The following is a 20,697-nucleotide window of genomic DNA, read 5'->3' on the forward strand; positions in this document are numbered from 1 at the left end:
GATTTTTTGATAATTTTTGATCAAAAACACTTTTATATGACAAAACTCTGGATAAAGAGTAAGCAAATAAATAAATACATTTCAGATAATGGTAGGCAGATTTCTCACTTTCAAAGGAGTTACAAACAGAAAAAACAGAAAGCAGAAAGACTAGAATAAACTCTGTTGTGTTGGATTGAAATTGAGGCATTCATATGTAGTCATAATTTTAATATATATAGATACAGAAAGATAGAGATGTGTGGGGGTGTGTATATATACATACATCTATATCCTACTTGTTGGTTTAGAAGGTCTACAAGCTGTATTACTTTGACAGGTTCTAAATATCACTCTCCACTAAAAGGAACGAGGACTCCTCAAAGAATGGCTGCTTCTAAGGCTAAGGCTGGGAAAATATAAGTAAGCTTCAAAGTGCTCAAAGAATAATGGAGACAGGTCAAAAGGATAAGTGATACAGACCAAAGGAGTTCCTACTGGCCAAATCTGGAATGATTTTAGCATCAAAAAACATATTGAATAAAATATGAATCCACAAGTACATCTGATACACATGAATGAATGATGAATGAATGGATAGAGAAGAAAGAAAAACTCATTAACATAGTAGAAAATGAACTAATAAATGGTGAAGGAAGTACAGAATTAGAAAACAGCCATTTGGCAACCAATTTAGTAAAAAAACAATTTGAGCAAGAATCATCAATGGATACAAAAGGTAGCAGATGAAAGTATGAGGAGAAAGAGGATACTTCTAGTTTGAAAGCATGTGTCTACAATTTAATCATTACAAAAGAAAAAGAGTAATTTTACTGTAGAGAAACCTGACAAGCACCACCTGAACTAAATAATCAAAATTAAAATTACAAGTAATGGCACAGATCACCATCATATGCCTCCTGAAATGATGCACTGAGAAAAACACAAAATTACTTCTGTGTTATTCCTGCCAAATATGCATAACCTGACTCAAATTATGAGTAAACATCAGACAAAACCAAATTATGGGACATTCTACAAAATAACTGGCTTGCATTCAACAAAATTGCAAGGTTAAGAAAGACAAAGAAAATTTGAGGAACTGTTCCAGATTAAAGGAGACAAAGAGACATGACAGATGGATTCAACAGTACAATAAGTTACAAAAGACATTGCTGGGACAATTGGTGAGATCTGAGTAAGGTCTGCAGATTAGAAAGTAGCATTACATCTAAACTAATTTTATTTTGATCCTTACACTATGGTTATGAAAGATAATGTCTTTGGTTTTAGGAAACAAACACCAAAGAGTATGGGGATAAAGGCCCATGATTTAAATAAAACTTAAATAATTTAGGAAAAATATATGTACATGCAGAAAGAAGAAATCCTAAAGCAAATGTGGTAAAAGTTTAACACTTGAGAATCTGGGTGAAGGGTGTATGGGAATTCTTTGTACTATTCTTGCAACTTTTCTGTAAATTTGAAGTCAAATCAATACAAACATTTAAAGGAAAAAAACCAGTATATAAAACATATTTGAAAACAGCAAAGAAAAAAACAACCACTTAATATACTGTACTGAGGAATCAGAGACTTACAGTATTGATACAAAATGAAACGTGTTTCTAATTTTAAATGCGTACAAGTAGTCTAAGGAACTTGGAATTCAAACTAATACAGATAATTTGTCACTACAATGTAATCAATGGTATTTAGGGAAAAAAATCCTCTTTAATATTTTTTGCTTGGTTTCATGTAAACCCTATGTTTTGATAAAAAGTCATCAGTTTTCTATTATTTTTTTCTTGTTCTCATAATAAATCTTTTTCAGAGGAATGCTTTTCCTTTCTGTGCTCAGGATAATGACTGCTTTCTCTTTCTGAAGAGAAAATTATAGGCCTTCCTCCACTTCTTTTCTTATTCGTACTATTTAAGCTCGGGGAGATGTACCCATATGTAGTATATATTAACAGAAGGGATTGCTTTCAACTCCATTACTTGCCCACATGCGTACTGGTCAAATGCCCATATTCAGATTGACCACTGGAAGCAGTTTGATGTGCACATCTCCTATTGTAATTCCTCATGTTTTTCCAGGTCCAAAATAATGCAGAGCTGCTGGCCTGATACAGTGCATTCTCCTATCCACAGTGTTTGGCTCTATAAAATCTTGAAGAGATAGAATGCCCAAAACTAAAAATCATCAGAATGCAAAACTCTCCCCTCATCTCTGCCTCTATCTAATGTTCCTAGTTGGATAGTATACCCACTAGGTACACAATGCGCCAACCTCAATATCAAATTCTGCCCACACCCCTAAGTGGCTTCTGGGGGAGAGTCTCTAGATGAATGTATAAAAGGAGGTACTGTAGGAGGTGGGCAGTGGCAGGTGTGAATTGCGCTCCGGTTGCCTGCAATAGGCCGTAGAAGGGTGGCTGGCTGAGCTGACAGTGAGAGAAGAGAGAATCTTCATGCTCCTACGTGGGAAGGCTTACACAGGTAAGGTGAGCGATCGATTGTGCTTTTTAAATTCTGTTGCATCAATCATGCAGATAATAGAAATTCTTTCCAGATTCTGGTAATAGTCAGAATTTTCAGTGTTATAAAAACATTTTTTTTTTCTGTATCTTTACAGATACTTTAATAGGGAGTTGAAAGAAATGTATTTTGAGCTTAGGGAGATGCCTTTTTAAAATGAAATCTTGAATGAATTTGAAAGGCATACAGCAAGAAGCAAATAGAAATGTGAACTCTTCAAAAGCAATAAGCAAACAAAAAATTTTAGAGGAATGAATATATTCACATTATAACATAATCTGACAAAACAATATCTTAGAAAGATTTGTCGAGATTAAATAGTACATTGAAGACCCAAAGAGAAACAACATCCTCAATTTCTCCACCCCATATAATTTAATAAGCCAGTGTCATAGCTATTGAAACTGAGAGGCAGATAATATAAACTAATTTTTTCCCCTAGAAATATGACTATTGCTTGATTGAGAAGAAAGTGATTTCTGCTTTATAATAGATGTATTTAGGATGATTCTTCCTATATCATACATAACTCACTTTAAATCTTGAAGCTTAAATTAACCCTAAACACTGGATAATTTCATGTTTATTTAGCATTAAGGTCACTGCTAGCCAATGAAAGTATCCTTGTGTATATTTGCAAAAGGCATCCCTTCTGGGCAGATATTCACAGACTTCACAAGTGGAACACAAGCTGTAGTTCAGCTCTCTAGTGTCTCCCTTGACTCAGGCACCTTTGTGCATGCACACACTATACATGTGTACACAGCAGACCTCTCCCATATATTGAAGAACTCAAGATTTCAAAGTCAAGAAGGAAAAACATCTCCAGGACCATTAAATTAAAATACTATTAATTTTAAGATTGTAAGCTGAATTTTCAACCTGTGCATATATTTATGTGACATTACTGAAGAAGAAAAATATTTGTGCAATCAAATCACTGCCACAAAATACGTAAGAAAAATTCTCAGGATGTCAAATACATAGATAGATGTGTAAGGTTGGCATTTCAGCCCACAGGCACAAGGAAAATGCTTCTTGGGGCAAAAAGAGAGGAAACCTAGATGTAACTAGTACAGAAACATCATAACCCTGACTGAGATTGATCTTATCTGGCAATTTAGCAATTATTATAGCTATTTTAGAAAATCAAATCTTTTTTAAAATAAATACATTTTATGAAAAATATAGGTTACTATATCCTTAAATCATATTTGTAAATCATACTTTCTTTATTTTCAAAGTCTGTTAATCTACACAGAATGCATGTTTACATTAAACATTGATATAAAAAATTACATAATTTCAAAAATTATGCATTTTTATGCATGTTTAAATATATATACAATTATGCATGCTTAAAATATATATACACAATACATTTGCGAATGATTACTTTTTAAAAAAGGTTAATATAACCAACTGCAGGGCTTTCAAAAGCAACAGATTTTTGTTGTTGTTAAATGCTAAAAAGTACAAAGAAAATTTTAAAAAATACATTTACTCACTGAATTGGCATTTGTTGGGTTTGGCCAAGGTCTACCACCACCTGGACCCCTACAAGAAAATACAATAAATGAAATTTTAACCTATGCTTTGAATGTTTCACAATAAGTAATAAAAATTATAAAATAGTAACATAATTAAGTTACCAGGCAGTTCTAGTTCAACAATCGAATTATACTCTTTATACATTTTTTACAGCTTTTTATTTTCTTAAACCAAAAAATTTTATCATTTCATGAAGTAATTTTCTTTCCAAATTAAACTAGTTTTGGTAAGCCCAGTTTTATTTTAATATTAAGTTCAATTATTGTAATAACCACTAAAAGTAGTAATCACCTATAGCAGTAAATATATATATACCTAAATTATTATGAAAACACAGTTTTAGAGTAAAGAGTACTTACAAAATAAGTACTCTAAACCATAATCTTGAGGCATCAACATAAGTGCCACCTGTATCTCATTCAAAATGAAAATAAAATCATTTATAAAATATCAATATATAAAAAGTGATTGCTCTTTTTAAGACACAAATAAATGTACATAGAATGTGTCTAAATTTGCCCCTTTTCAAAAAAATCACAGACGATCATACATTACATTATACATTTATATATCAATCTGTCTTTTAGTACTATTGAGAGTTTAGTTACTGTTAAACAAGGAAGTCATATTTTTTTGTTTTAATAATTGTAGTTCAATACAGTGGCCTGAGTAACTCTTGGAAAAAATAGCAAGTAACCCATGCCAATGTATGTCAATACATTACTTCATTTTAGGGTGGAGGAGAATGGTTTGTGTTCCACAGCTTAAAAGGACATAGAGCTTTTAAAACAAAATCAATGCCTAATTAATTAAGTCAAAAAGGTCTATTGTCCTCATACTTAAGTATTAAGTATACCCGAATAAATACTGCCTGATAAAACGTAGACTACTGTCAGCGAGTCCTCTGTAATTAGAGTCACTCAAATTCAAACAGAGACTCATGGACACAGACTGTGGATTAGTGGTTACCAGAGGGAAGTGGGGAAGGGAGGAGTGGATAGGGGTGAAAGGGGTCAAATATTTGGTGATGGAAGGAAATCTAACTTTGGGTGGTAAACACACAATGCAAAATATATATGGCATACTGTTGAATTGTACACTTGAAACTTACTTGATTTTATTAATCAATGTTGCCCCAATAATATTTAATAAAATAAATAAATAAAATGAAAAAAATTCTCTTTTCCTTCTAATCACAGTGAAAAAAACTGATCATTTTAAATTAAAAAAAAAAAAGTCTCATGATTTTTATTCTAGGAAACCTTAAACCTTAGGTTCTAAATGTTAGGTAGAGGCTGTCCAAATTAGCTGTATTACCCATGTTTGTTTGAAATATTTAGAACTGTTTTTAATTTTATTTTGGGATTTCCCAGGAAAGTAAACAGCAGGGAAGAGCATAAAATTCTGTCCTTGGGCTCTATTAGAACATCCAAGTACAAGTTTTCCCAGTTATGCTTGAGGAAAGAAAGGGGAAAATAAGATGTCAGAGGGAACCTGGTTGAAATGTTGTACACAGGAAAAAGGTGAAGGGGCACTTGTATAGTCTGGAAATTATTGCTTCTCTAAGATGATGATAGTGATGATGATGATTTCACAATTAATTACTGTAACACTTTAGAAAGATGATTATACATATAGGAGTCAACGTCCTAATGGACAGAAACTGAGGTAAAACAGGATACCTGTTGATCAGGTAAAACATTTGACTCGTTTAATGTTAATCGACATGACTTGTTTGATGTCAAATAAAACACGGTACAGAAATTGAGAAACATTGATCTTAAAACAATATAAAAATATTCTATATTCAAATCATGGCAAAAATTTGTATTCAGTGATGTTATATAATGATTGCATGATTTAAAAATATTATGTTTAAATAAGAACTGTATGAATAAGATATATTAAAAATAATAAAATATTTTGTCATTTTAAAATTTGTTCGGTGTTAAATTAACATGCTAAATTAAATTAAAATGAATATTTCCTGAATTAAATAAGTAAATAATAATTCAATAACATTAAATTAAATATTGAATTTATAAGTAACATAAATTCCCTTTTATGCATTTCAATTATTTGACAAACAATAATCTAATTGCAGTATTTCACATTAAATTACATTTTACTATAACAGGTTAAGTATTCATAAGGATAAGTTAAATTTTCCCTAACATAACCATTGTGTTTTAAAACATTTTAAGTTCCAGAATAAATGCTAAGTAAAGTGGGGGTTATAGTACTGAGTAGTTCTATTAGAACTACTTAAGCTCAGTAATTCCTCCTACATTTGAGGGTTATCAGTATTATCAAGAAAATTATCTACAAACTATAACATAGGCATTAGCTTGAGTGAAAATTTCTATACTAGATTAGTTTGAAGTAGAATAAGGTTAGTCTCATTTAAAAATAAAGAGGAAAATGGAATTTAAAAGAAGTCTATATTTCTTGGTAAGGGTATGTGGATGTGATGAAATCAAAGCAACCATGATTATCATAGAGAAAAATTATCTTTTCTTCTGTAATTCATGGTCATTTTATTTCAAGATAATAAATATACAAACTTTATGATTATAGGATATAATCTAAAATAAGAAGGTCTCGATCCTTTGAAATCCTTTGTCCTCTTAGTTTCTATAAAATACCAATGTATACAATGTTGCATTAGAAGTGCTTTAATGCTAAATTCTAAATTCTTTGGAAATGTGTAAAAATGTAGTTAATTTAGAAATATAGTTTCCTTTGAAAAATAATCTATAATGCACTTGAAAATATTTATTTTGTAACTGTTGTTGTAAATTCTACTTTAAATTACTAAACTTGATATTAAGTTTTTACTTCTAAAGATATACTAGTTATAGAAACAATAAAAGTACACTATTATTTAATTTTAGATGACACTAAGTATAATTTATCCCGAGTTTACAGCAGGAAAATGTAAAATTATATCAGAATAACCAGTTTTTTGGAGCTGACCACTGTTTTTTTTTAAACAACAAAATTATTAAAATTTTGTTCCAAATGGTTTATTCTTCAATAAAGAGATATAGCTGCTAGTTAGAATACAGTATTTAATTACTTTAGTGACCAGGGTTTGGTATTTTTCATTGTCATTATGCTTTCATTGAAAACAAGAAAAAGTGATAAGCTAAAAAAATACTCATCCAGATAATGATTCTCTGGCAAGTCCCTCCTGATCCAACACATAAGTATCTTAGACTGTTAAAAACATAGCTTAAGGTACCACTACTATAATGTCTTTTCCTTTCATTTTTAAGTTACTCAACACATATAAAAGTGACATGAAGAAAATGACAAATACCAGTTAGAAATATTTAATTGCCATAACACAGTAATATTTACTTTGTTTTAAAGATAATACATTTTGAAATGAATTTCAATAAAGCTTAATCTATTGAGTACAATGGAGATAATAATATATATGTATATACTTATGTCTCTTTAAATTATGTCACTTTTGCTTTGTTGAGGCCAATATCAATACAAGAATGATTTTCTCTAATTGGATTGTCCGTAGATCAGAACTTTCCTTGTCAGAGGGAAATATTTATAAATGTAAATAAGTAAATATTTACAGTTTCAATGTCCTTAAAGGAATCCAAATTTACAGAAACTGAAAATGATTTATGACCTCAAATAAGTCAATAGTAACAAATAATGGAAATCTGAGTCTGTAAGGCTGAAAGTTTCCTTAGAAACCAGAAACTATATAAGTAGAAAAATATTATACAATAAAATCATTTTAAAGTATCTGTATATATTTAAATGAGAAACCCAAATTCAAATAAAAATAATCATATTAAAATTTTCAGCCATATTTTTAGTTTCCATAGATTATGGAATTAAATATACCCATATTTAATTCTATTTAAGTGTATGTAAAAAAAAGGAAGTAGATAATTTAAAGCAGCTGAGTCTCATGATTTTATATAGACTCTAATTATAATTATAAGTGATAATACAAAATGATATTAGATACATTCTTAACATTTAATGATAATTCTGGGCTGTTCATAGTATTCAAAATGTACACTCCTTACACATATACGCAGTATTCGAAATTATATTCCTTAAAAGCTACTGCATTTTAAAGTCAGAATCAAAGATAGGCAAATTATATATATATCTAAATCCTATTGGTAAGATTTTCAGCTTTTGATATAAGCACAAAATGTCACTCACTTTTTTTTTGTAGCAACCATTAATAAAGGTAAGCCTTTGAGGAATTTAAGAAAAGTCAGATTTCATGTCTATCCATTTTTACTTTAAAAGTGCAAAGACGTGATAGGAAAATTTGACCTACTTTTTCCCCTTGTTCTGTTAGTTTTGAGTCTGGCTGATACCCACCTATTAACCTATTTTCTATTTCAGACAAAATTGCTTTCCATGAAAATGGTTTTAGAAACTTAAAAAAAAAATCCCCGTGTACATCAAATGAGCTTATCTCACAGTATTAAATGCCATTAAGTGATGGCAGAGTTGTTTAACTTGATATGTAAGTGACCAAAACATGGACTGATGGGAAATACATTAGAGGAGACTACCCACAACCTGATATTAAACATTTTCATCATTTCTGGTAAGCTTTCTTTAAGCCACATCATGGAACTGATTCTCTAGTGAATTAATCAGTCACTATAAGCACCTGGTATATATGAAACTTTGAGGGCAAGTTTCATTAAATAATGAAAACAAATAAAAATTCCTTAACAAACTGTATTATATTGGCTGATAGAAACAACCTACTTTCCATGGGCTTGAAAGGCCTTTTCAGAAAAATAAAACAAAACTGTTAGTTTACACCTTATCTAAACACATCTTGAATTTTCAAAAGGAAATTCATCCTCTACCATGGAAAGTTCTTTAATATAGATGATACTACCACAGTGAATTCTTCCTGTGTTGACAGTGGCCCCCAAAAGGAAAACAAAGACACATATATATTTATAAAATTAGAAAAATTCCACTTTTAGGAATCACTATGTATCTGTTAAAATGCAGTTACCAATGTTCAATTGTTCACTTCTATAGAGTTAAATCATGGTGCTGATATCAGCCACCTCCTCATACTTTTGTATAGACTATATGGAAACTAGGTGCTTATTTACAAAAGGCTCATTTTTATGATAAATAAAACATGAAAATAAAAAAGAAACAGGCTAAAAGTTGGCATTTATGTCACCTGAAAATGGAAAAAAAAAAGTTTGCAAGGGAAGGAAGAAAAACACAGAGAATATGTTCTGAAAATGAAGAAAACACTACAGCTCATTTTTCGTCCATTTTTAGAACATTTATACAGACATCGAGGAGCATAAATTGTTTTACAAATTAGTGTGACTTTCGAAGACCAAAAATAGGACACTTTACTAAACAGGATAATATAGCATTTTGCTTACATGTTCATTCCAGGCATTCCAGGGCCACCTAAAGCATTCAGTGGGGGTCTCATTGCACCTCCATAGTTCTGTAATGATAACCAAGGGTCAGACTACCACAAAACAAAAAAACAAAACCAAAGAGGAGGGGGGAAAGAAAGGAGAGCAGGTTAATGATTTCCCTACATAACTCCGGATTGGATAAGGCCTGTGCAATTCATTCTCTGAAGGGTCCACTCTTGTACTTTTGTTTCTATTTTAACAATTACTTTGCTTTGTGTCTTTTAAAAACAATGTGAATATGTAAGATCACTGGAGCATGTTAAAAGATTAAGATATAGTTGCAATAATATTTATTTTTATTAATTTCCTAAAATCTATACAACGGTGAGCTTTTAAAAATAAAACATTTCACAAATTCGAAACTCTGTTTTTAAAGAAAAAACAGTCAACATGCTTGAAACATGTTTGAACAATTATGGTCTGGAAAAAAAAAACAACCCAGGTGAACCCAACATAAGAAAGTTTAATGCAAACTTCTGTTTATAAAATAATATACCAAACAAAGAAATGCATTTATAGATATGTAGAAAAATATATGAAAACTAAAGTACACTCAGAATATGTATGCATGAATTATATGACTTAATAGGTTTCTGTCAATATCTATTACACGCATTAAAATGATAAAAACATTTAAATGTTTTAACATGCATATCATATTATCTTACTTTAGTTTCCATAAGGGCCAAAAGATTAAATTTAACAGTATCATGTTATATTGTGTCGCTATGAACTACTTTCATGCTTGACTTTCTTACACCAGTATTCCTTCAACTTTTTTCTGACTACTCATTTTCAGTTTCCTTTGCTGGCTCTTTTTACTTTGCTAACTCTGTAATGTTGCTTTCTCCCATGTTCTAGCCGCAGCATTCTTTAAATATTCTAAGAATAATAATTCTTACTACTTCAATAAATGCACACTTATGGGTAATTTTAGCTGCTACCATTAGTTCAACAACTATTTATTTGTTAGGATTCCCAAATCTTTTATATTTTGTCATGACAGATCTCCTAAGCTCCTAGATAACTTATATGCTGAACTTCACATGAGTTGTTTCCATCTGGATACCACTTCGTGCTCAACATAACTAAAAGTAAACTGAGTATTATTATCTTCTCATGACTGTTCTTTATACTGCCTTCCTCAGTCAGTTCTGTGACACAACAGTCCAGGCTAAGAACCTCTAGGAGCTTTGATATCTCTTCCTTTTCTTTTGGTTTCCATATCCAGTCAGTTACCATAAAGGCTATTGTTTCTATCCATAAAATAGCTCTTGAAATAGTGCTCCCTTTCATCTCACTACTCTTTGCCATTTACTAAGACTAGTGTACTGTCTTAACTGGTCTCTCTGACTCAGTCTCTCCCCGTCCCAATCTATTCTCCCAACGGCCTCCAGAACTACACTAACAGTCCTCTTTACGTCACTTAAAAGCCATGACAACGCACACTGCCTACCGAATGAAGACTAGACTCCCCAGCATGGCTCAACGAGATTAGTCAAAGATCAGCTCAGCCTACATTTCCTTTTCTTATTTCCTATAATTTTTACCTTCTTCCCTTTCTCCCAAATACATCCTGCAGCCTACTGAATTTCTTGTGGTTCAGAAACAAGCAATACACATTTACACTCATGTTAACTCATTTGCTGTGGCCTTCTGTGTAGTAGGTGCTAAGATGACAAGGGGGATATTCAGTGCGAGAAAGTCTTTTACAGAGAATAAGCCACAGTTTATAAATAAATTACCTAGTTACATGCTATATATTGTTTATTTCTTTTACTTTAAGGAAATCTTATTTTAACATCCAAATTTGGTTTGCTATGAAGAGAGTGGAATGGTTTCTAGCCACACTTGACTTACTAGTTAAAGCGATCGCCATTACCCTTAACCTCTAGATCAAGCACGGTGGGGACAGCAGTAGCATTAGCAAGGAATCTCTGAGAAGAAAGTCATTGGGAAGAAAGTCTGAACGGTATAGCATAACGGAAACGCTTCATAAGGAAGCTGCTCCTCAGTGTTGGTCTTAGAAAAATCTGTGTTTTATTTTATCAAGGAAATGTCTATGGCCATGCCATCCTGAACAAGCCTTATCCCATCCAATTTCGGAAGCTAAGCAGGGTTGGGCCTGGTTAGTACTTGGATGGGAGACCACCTAGGAAGACCAGGTGCTGTAGGCATAAAAAATAAAAAAATAAGGGATTGTAAACTGACAAGGTCCTTGCAATCTGTGAGGTCAACCAAGGGTTGCCTCGCCTAAAAAGAAAAAAAAAAAAGGAAGAAAGAAATTATCCAATACATAGTTTAATAGATTTACAAAATATTTTCATTATTGTGAATAATCTGAAGCAAAAAGAAAACAGAAAGATAAGAAAGAATAACAACTGGCTTTCCAAGTGGTATCAACAAAGGCAGAATAGAAAGAGCTAATTTAGAATCACTGAATTTTAAAGCTGATGGCAGCTATACAATTCCATCTGGTTTAATCTCTCTCCCAATGCAATGTTCCTGACAAAATGGTTGTTCAGACTCTACTTGGAAAGTTCATAAAGAGTTTTTCCATGATTGGGCAGTTTAATTTCTGGAAAGTTGTTTATCTTGAACTAAATTCTACCTCCCAACTTAGATTTGAAAATACAGAAATCAGTTTATTCTCTCTTCCTAAAGAGCCTATCACATCTCATCATTTCTCTACCTCAAGTATTTGATTTGGAAATATTGGTATGTTTTTACTTGTAAATAACTCATTTATCCTTTAGATTGCTAGAGGAACTAGAATTAGTTGGGTGGTATTGGTGAATTTTCCTGTTAGTCATATGACACCTGCTAAGCCTAAGAACACAGGCAAGCTAAGCATATCTTAGCACAAAAGTAAGTAGAAAAATGAATTCAAATCTAGTATTAGTGAAGATGTTTTTCTTGACTAAATAGATAATTTTGCTTTTCTATTAAAAGGATACTGATATAAATGTAAAAAATCATGTATTACCACTGAACTTAGAATTAAAAGAGATTAAGGGGTGGGAAAAATAGGCTGGGATTTGGAGCAAACTTTTATTTCTTCATCCATGAAGTAAGTACTAATCACATGTTTACCATGTTCTAGGTGTACTTTGCCTAAATTGGCATTATCTAAGAATCATTAGATAATATATACATTTTTTGTTTTTCAATTGTTCAATAACTTCAGTAGTTAGATTGTTCCAAAAGATAACTACTGTCTCTCTTTACTACATTGATATTAAACTAAAAAAAATAATGGAAATAATATCTATGATAAGAAAGAGATGTGTGTTTCATTTGTGCATAAAGCTAAAGACAATATTCCAGAGACTGTTTCTATAATCCTACTACAAAAATGTGGATGCATTCTGCTCCTGGGTGGCATCTGTATGATTTATTTTCTTCTGACTTAGATAATCTCACATATATTTATATATATTTATATAGTAGGTTTTTTCCCATGTAATATGGTATTCCAAACATTGGGTTATATGCACACTGTGTTTCAATATAGTTGATATATATATATATATATATATTATTGTGCATTGGTTAGAAACTCCTAACTCTAAGTTATATTATCTAGGTGTTTGATTCTTAATTCTCTAAAGAGGTCCTTTGGGAACACAATAAAATATTAACTTTTTTTTTTAAGTAGATACATAAAATAGGCTCCAAAAATGGTCACTTATAATGCTGTTCTTGGAAAGGATAAAGAAAATAAATTAATTCATTCTTTTAACCAGTGTTATGACATGCTAACCTCTGACCCATGAAGTAGAAATTTTAAATTCTGGATTTTGGATTAGTTTCTTTGAAATATGACATTATACAATTAATTTCTACCCCACACGGTTTTCTCAAGAGAGACAAAAGGATGTTTTAGCTAAAATAAGTGACATACTGGAGGAGCATACTTAAAAGATGTCACCAACCTCGGTATACACTTCTGAGAAATAGTCATAGAGAAGTAGGCTAACATAAGAGGTATACTGATAGCATTATGCTTGCCCAATATGACCCATTTAATGTTTATTTCTAAATGGTTCTCTATTGTTTTCATATTTTATAAAGAAACATGGTTGTATAAAATAAATTGTCAATGGCATTTTCTAAAAGACTTACAGAAATATATTTTATGTCGCTTATTCTATTTAATATTTTCAATGAACTGGGTTTCATCTAACTTATTTAAGTGGTTATCTTTTAAAATAATTTTGTTTCCTCAATATAACTAAAAGGGTAATAGTTTTTTTTAATAATAATTACTATAATGTATTTCTATGCAATGTATTTTTTTCAAGTGTACTGAATGCATATGTGACAGTATGTGTTAAAATATGGTTTGTTGTCATATCGATTTGGACATGTCACAGATATTATGTTCTTAAGAGCCTAACAATCCTTATATCAAGCCTTTAAGATATATAACAAAAGCTAATAGATAACATAGTTTGTTTACATAAAATAAAGGCAAAAAACTCAGCTTCTACTTTCTGCATTGTTTATTTACCTGTGGTCCTAAGGGCACCATTCCTCTTGGAGGAGTCATTCTCTGCATTGGTCCACCCATATTTGGATGTCCTAAAACAAAAAAGCATGAAGTAATCACCAATGTAATAAATATGAGTGCTAACCCAGGGGTTAGTAGTCTCCTCTATGCTTGGTATTTATTCCATTTTTGTTGTTGTTGTTATCACCTGCCCTCACTATCATGCATTATTACGAGTTAACTGAAAATATAAATCACTTGGCACCGTTATTTGCAAAAATGCAATTGGTATAATTATGGAAGACTTATTCCAATAAAAACTTCCTTAAAAAATAAAGGAATTTCTTTGTGATTCTGCATATCCATTTCACTTTTAAAGTAGTCACCTTGTTGTCGAGTTGGGTCCATTCCACTGGGAAGTAATGGCTGACTTCCTGGGACACCTCCAAGTGCCTAGCATATTTAGTAAAACAAAATTAAAAGCAATATTATAAATATTTATAAAATAAGTGCTTTAACAATTCTCTTTTAAAATTCTTATAATTACAGATTGGATTTGAGTATTTCACAAGATTTCTTATATTTGACATTCATTTATAAATTTTATAGCTCTATATACCTAGTATGAGTTCTTAGTTCTAAAAAGATTCTATTTTGCCCATTTTGTGTCAAACAAAATATGTACTTTGGTGGGGAAATCTAGGCAAAAATTGTTCTATATTTTTCCGAGAAGTATAATGCCTGCCTCCTAAATTAATTTACTAAGGGTACTAAAATAACTAATTTTGCTTCTTAAATGTAAGCTTTCTGTTTCTACAGATTATTTTACTCATTTGGGACTGCAAGAGCAGCAGGGCTAAAATGCCAAAGGACCAATGAATATTTTTTGTAGTCACATTTTCCCTAAGAAACTATTTGGAAAAAATAATACTCTAATTAAGTTCAAACAATTTGGCCATATAAACAAAGAAAATTAGAACTGAAAAAGATGGAGATTAACAGAGTTTATGTATGTAGGGTGTAATTCTGGAGACATACTGAATTGCAACTTCTTATAGTTGTCTGAGCAGTACTTAGAGCTGAACAAAGCTGTAAGCAATTTCAACCTGTTGATCCTATGAAGTACATAGGTACACACATATATACATAATCTTGACAATAGGCAAAATTTTCTATAAAGGATCACTAATTTAAGGATAAATCTTGTTTGTTAAAAATTTTGAATATTAAAAAAATAATATTAAAGAATTTATATATCCTGATCAGACCTGTTTCTTTGTCACTTGGGATACAGTAGAGAGCTGCCGTTTCCCTTGTCCCTTTTATAATTATTTGAATTTTTTTTTGCTTACAAACACACTCAATACATATTTATTGAGTCCCTACTACATAATCTGTTCCTTGCTTACCTTTCCAGCCTAATTTCTTGCCACTGCCACAGTGACATTCTAACGTTCAGCCATACCAAACTTCTTTCAGTTTTTTTTCAATTCATGCAATCAATCAACAATATCTAAATGTCAGCCATTAAAAACAAAACAAAATAAAAACTGAAACTAAACTAAATGATCTCTCCTCTCAAGGAGTTCAAAGACCCTGTAGTACCTATGGCTGACATATTTTAGACCTCAGTTTAGGGATCACTTCCTAAAAAATTCTTCCCAGCAACCTTTGTCTGGGACAAGTTTTCCTTTTATTTATTTTAAAATATGTATAATTTTTTTAAATTATAGAAAAATTGCACAAACAGTACAAATAATTCCCATATACTCTGACACAGACTGCCTAACTGTTAACATTTTACCACATTTGCCTCATCACTTTCTCCTTCTCTCTATGTACTTTTATCCTGTCTTTTTCAGAACCATGTGACAGCAAGTTGTAGACATTATGCCTTCATCACCCCTAAGTACTGTAGAATATAAGATATTCTCCTACATAATCACAACACAACTTTCATGTCAGGAAATGAGCAATGATACAACACTACCACCCAAGCCATGGACGTCATTCAAAATATGACATTTGTCTCAATAATGTTTCTTTTTCTTTCTGGGACCAGGACCTCATGGAACACATGTTTCACTTAGTTGTCATGTTTTTTCATTCTCTTCCAAGCAATAATAATAATTCCTTAGCTTTTCCCTATCACGTCCTCAACAGTTTTAAAGAGAATGAGTGTTAAATTCTACAGATGATATTCTGATGGCTTTTTATGACCCAGACGTGGGTCATATTTTCTTAGCAGGAATACCACAGAAATGATGTTGTGCTATTCTCAGTGATCACATTAGAGGGCACATCATGTTGATTCATACCACTGTTGGTGATGTTAACTTTTATCATATGATTGTGTTGGGGTATGCCAGGTTTCTACACCATAAGATCATTATTTTTCCCATCTGTAACTGATTACTTTCAGTATTAGAGCTATTCGAAGATTGTCACTATCCCATTCCTCATCGATCCTTTATCAACCCACCAGTTGGATGTTGTTAGCATCCACTGACAACTCTTAAGCACTATGGTCATTGCTAAATAGACATATCCCATGTCCGTCATGCTTTCTATGTTTATTAGCTAGCATTCCACTATAAGAAAGAGCTTATTTATTTATTTATTTATTTATTTATTTATTATTTAATTATGTAAGTATAAACCTATGGATTCCTATTATGTTTAAAGGGTTGTAATCTACTACTATCATCTGAGATTTGGCCAGTGGGAAGCTCTTCAAGCTGGCTCTTGTGTTCTCACTAGCAAAACATATTCCAGGTTCATCCCATACTTTTTTCTGGCCTAGGCCTGAAATCAGTCTTTTCTCCAAATGGCTCTGATTCCTTCCAGTGGAGAAAAGTATTTAGGCATCAAGATCTGGGTTCTCACAGTGTTTGCTATTAGGTGAATATATTGCTTCTGCGCCCTCTCAGAAGATTCTGAGCTTGAAAAACTATGTATGTGTTTATGCACACACACACATATGACTAATTCATATTCTCTCTCTTTCTCTCTCTTCCACTTCCCTCCTCCCCCCACATAAACATACCACATACCATAAATTTATACCTCTAAACTCTCCAACACCAGTTTAGCATCTCCAGTTTCAATCCAACATCTCAGGGTTATTTTTATTCTTCTCCCTTTCAATGTTTGTATTTTCTCCAACATGGAGAAACCTTTTATTACCTTCAGTATCTTTTACTTATTTGTTCAATCAATGTATTTATTTGCTCAATATTGCCAATCATCCAACCACAGAGGCCATTGCTTCTTTTGCTATCTCTGTGTGACTCCTCCCTGCCTCCTTGAATGTCTTAGCATGCAAGGAAAGTAAGGGCATTTTATGTGCTTTTATAGGATCTTGTAATTCACTTTCATAAAACTTAAATATGATCATGGCTTGCTTTTTTCTCTGTATGTCTGATAGCCTGTAACCTCTGAGAGAGAGTATGGACCTTATTTATGCCTATTGGCTCAAAATAATAAATATTTATTGAAGGAATAAAAGAAATAGGGTTTATATTAGACAATCTTAGGAATCATCAGTGTTAAACTCATAAAAATGGAATAGACTTCAAAGAGTATAAAGAAAGAAGATCAAATATATAATTATTTAAAAATACCAAGAATAGCTAGGAAAGAAAACAAACTAAATAAATGTTAAATTAAGGAGTAGCGGGTAGGGGGAACTTAGACCAACAGTTCAGAAAGCACAAGCAGAGTTTCAAGAAGGAAGTGTCAAAGGTATAAAGAAATGAATTAGAAAGAAGACTAAAAATATATGACTAATCAACATTATCTTCAATTGCAAGTTTGCTTAAAAAGTTCTTGCTTTTAAAGTCTCCAAGTGGTTAGTTTTACACTCTAGACTTTGATTCTAAATTTCTATATTTAACTGGAGAAATAATATTTTATCACTGGAAATCATTTTCGAAATTTTCAAAACCAGATTCAAAATTTTGCTTTTTCTTGTTTATCTTGGAATATAAGAATAATTGACATCTTTCTGTTTTTACTCATGATTTTAAAATATAGCATAATCCTACAGAAATCTTGATCAATGTCAAGTTGTCTTTCAAAATAAGTGTCTTTATCTAAATTTAACTTTTTAGTCACCAGTTGTTTTCTTTTAGAAGTCAACTCTCTAACTCTTAAAAATTTTTGTCAGTTCTGGAATGACCAGATTATGGTTTTGAGCATCAACAAGGATATAACCACTGCATTCTTTAAACCTTCAATGACAGGGGGGAAAATTTATATATCTTATAGTTGATATTACTTCCACATTTTTAACATGTTATATGTGTTCTATTCAGACTTATATAACTGGTCAAAATTTCAGCACACATTCTTTGTTCTATAAGAAATCTTCATTCTGACAGAAAATAAGTAATGATAAAGGTGCTTAATAATAACAAACATAATAACAATAATATATACTTGTAAACCAGTATATTTGTGCTAGGACTTGTGCTAAGCTCCTTATATTTATAATTTCACTCAATGCTTACAACAAAAAGGTTACTATTGATTCTTTTTGCTAATGAGAAACTGAGATTTAATACATAAGTAATTTGTTCATTCATACATGGTTATATTTTCAGCATGTAGCAAAGCCAGGCTTCAAATGATACTCTAAAAGACAAGCCTTAAATTCTAGAATTTAAAATACATGAAATACAAAGTTTTATTAAAATAGAAATAATTAAATGGAGAAACGTCTTGCTTCATAAAAGAATTACTTAGTTTACAAAGGATTCATCATATGATTTCAATGCTAAGCCCCTCTGCCAACTTAAGATTCTGATGTATATTTCCTTGAATATTATTATATCTATTTATAGAGACTAAATGCTCACTGATGATGAAAAAATGGTGAGTTTATCAATGTTTTTATGATATAATTCCGTTAATCATTTTGATCTATGCAAATTTTTAACGGCCCTCTTCAATTATATGAAGTGAAATAGAATAATATAATCAATAAAATTTAAAACTAGAAAACATTTTAGAAATATCTGGGTGCATTCTCCTTTTACTTATTAAAAAAAAAAAATCAAGGCCCAGAAAGGTTAAGTAACTTGCTCAAAGTCACCCATTACTTGGCATTGCTGGCATTTGAACTTAAGATGCTCTTCACAATTGAGTGGAGATATCACTTTCATTTTTTTTTTCTGTGAAAAGGCAGTATCAACAGAAAATTTATTAAAATACAGAAATGTTACATTCAGTGTAGGAAAACTTATCTCCAAAGTACAACTCACTCTCTGTTATATATATTTACTTATTTATTACATGTATTACTTATTTGTCATATATATTTACTTATTTATTACTTATTTAATACAGTAGCGCTTTGCCAGGTGTGGCTATTTAAATTTGAATTAACAAAGTAAAATTTTAGTTCCTCAGTCACTCTAGCCACATTTCAAGTACTGAAAAGTGCTTAAAGTACCAGAAAGTTCTGCACATAACAGTGCAGTAACAGAACATTTCTACTGTCCCAGAAAGTTCTACTGGGCAGTGCTGAGTTACAATGCTAAATCCTCAAGATTTTCTTTAGTTTGTTTATTGATGTAGCTCCACATCTAGAATTGGGTTTGGTACTTAGTAAACCTCAACACATACTTTTTGAATATTTTTAAAAGAGATTTTGTATAGTTCTATGAAATTTCCAATCAAGCAGATGCAAATGCATTTTTTTGTATTGGCTTATATCCCAAAAGGGTATATCTGTGACAAAATGGCTGTAACGATAACGAGAAGCTTTGGCAAAAGTAGTAAATATTGTGCCAAAAAGCTCTGTGTAACTATAACTTAAATTGCGTAAGACTGCACAGAATTCACTATGTAAACTTTCTCTGGTTTGAGAGGAGAATGAATTTCTTTTTTGTCAGACATTGAATTTGTTAATTTCCTTTCTACAATTGTAGAAAATAATTTTAAAAGATATATATTCCAGGATACACTTACAATTCAAATTCTTAAAAAAATAACACATTTTAATTGTGTTTCATCAGATTTCAAATAGTAATTTAAATACATTAATAATGTAATTATCAATAAGAAATAAAGAAATTGGGAGATCCCAGTTGATAGAAAGGAATATTCTGAACTGGCAAAAAAAGCTACTTTATGCTTTCATCATTAACCACTAATTTACATTAACCAGGTACAAAATATTTAATTTTTAAAGTTAGAGATTTTGATATAGTCATTCTCCTTACAATTTTAGTGAAGACTCCTACTATTTACTTAATGTAAAACATATTTCTCTTTATGCGGCTGAAGTCTTTCTTTTGTTTTCATATTGATATCATTAAACAAAAGTCAATTTCTACATTTGAAAATTTTTACAAAGACAGAAAATATTGGTAAAAGACATGCTAAACAGCATTTGTCCTAAAAGGAGAACATGGGAAAAAGAGTTAAGTATGTAGTTTGTTTAAAATACCTTGGTTATTTGAGGATATAGTAAGTTTGTTTCAGTATACAAGTAAATGTCCCAACAACATTTTTTTTCCTGCTCAAAAGCCTGTTGATATTTTTCCTATCTGAAAAGTGATGAAGAAAAGTCTTTTTAAGATTTTCCTATCCTCAGTATCCATTGCTTTTCCTTCTATAATGTAAAAATGATACATTCAATATTAATTCAATATTAATAAAGTATAGATA

General features: G+C 31.1%; 1 protein-coding gene and 1 pseudogene across 2 annotated transcripts in view; one reads left to right on the forward strand and one right to left on the reverse strand.

Annotated features, from left to right (window-relative positions):
* SSBP2 (single stranded DNA binding protein 2) overlaps positions 1-20,697 on the reverse strand; it is a 262,630-nt gene that overhangs the window by 31,416 nt on the left and 210,517 nt on the right. For both annotated transcript variants that reach the window (XM_011377651.2, XM_011377641.2), the window contains 4 exons: positions 14,409-14,475; positions 14,044-14,114; positions 9,489-9,556; positions 4,029-4,077 (listed from right to left, as the gene is read on the reverse strand). In XM_011377651.2, coding sequence (XP_011375953.1) covers positions 4,029-4,077; positions 9,489-9,556; positions 14,044-14,114; positions 14,409-14,475 — 255 coding nt within the window. The remainder of the gene's footprint in view (positions 1-4,028; positions 4,078-9,488; positions 9,557-14,043; positions 14,115-14,408; positions 14,476-20,697) is intronic.
* On the forward strand, positions 11,589-11,707 carry LOC111732201 (annotated as a pseudogene).

The sequence above is a fragment of the Pteropus vampyrus genome, unplaced genomic scaffold (assembly GCF_000151845.1).
Source record: "Pteropus vampyrus isolate Shadow unplaced genomic scaffold, Pvam_2.0 Scaffold11, whole genome shotgun sequence".
Taxonomy (NCBI): domain Eukaryota; kingdom Metazoa; phylum Chordata; class Mammalia; order Chiroptera; family Pteropodidae; genus Pteropus; species Pteropus vampyrus.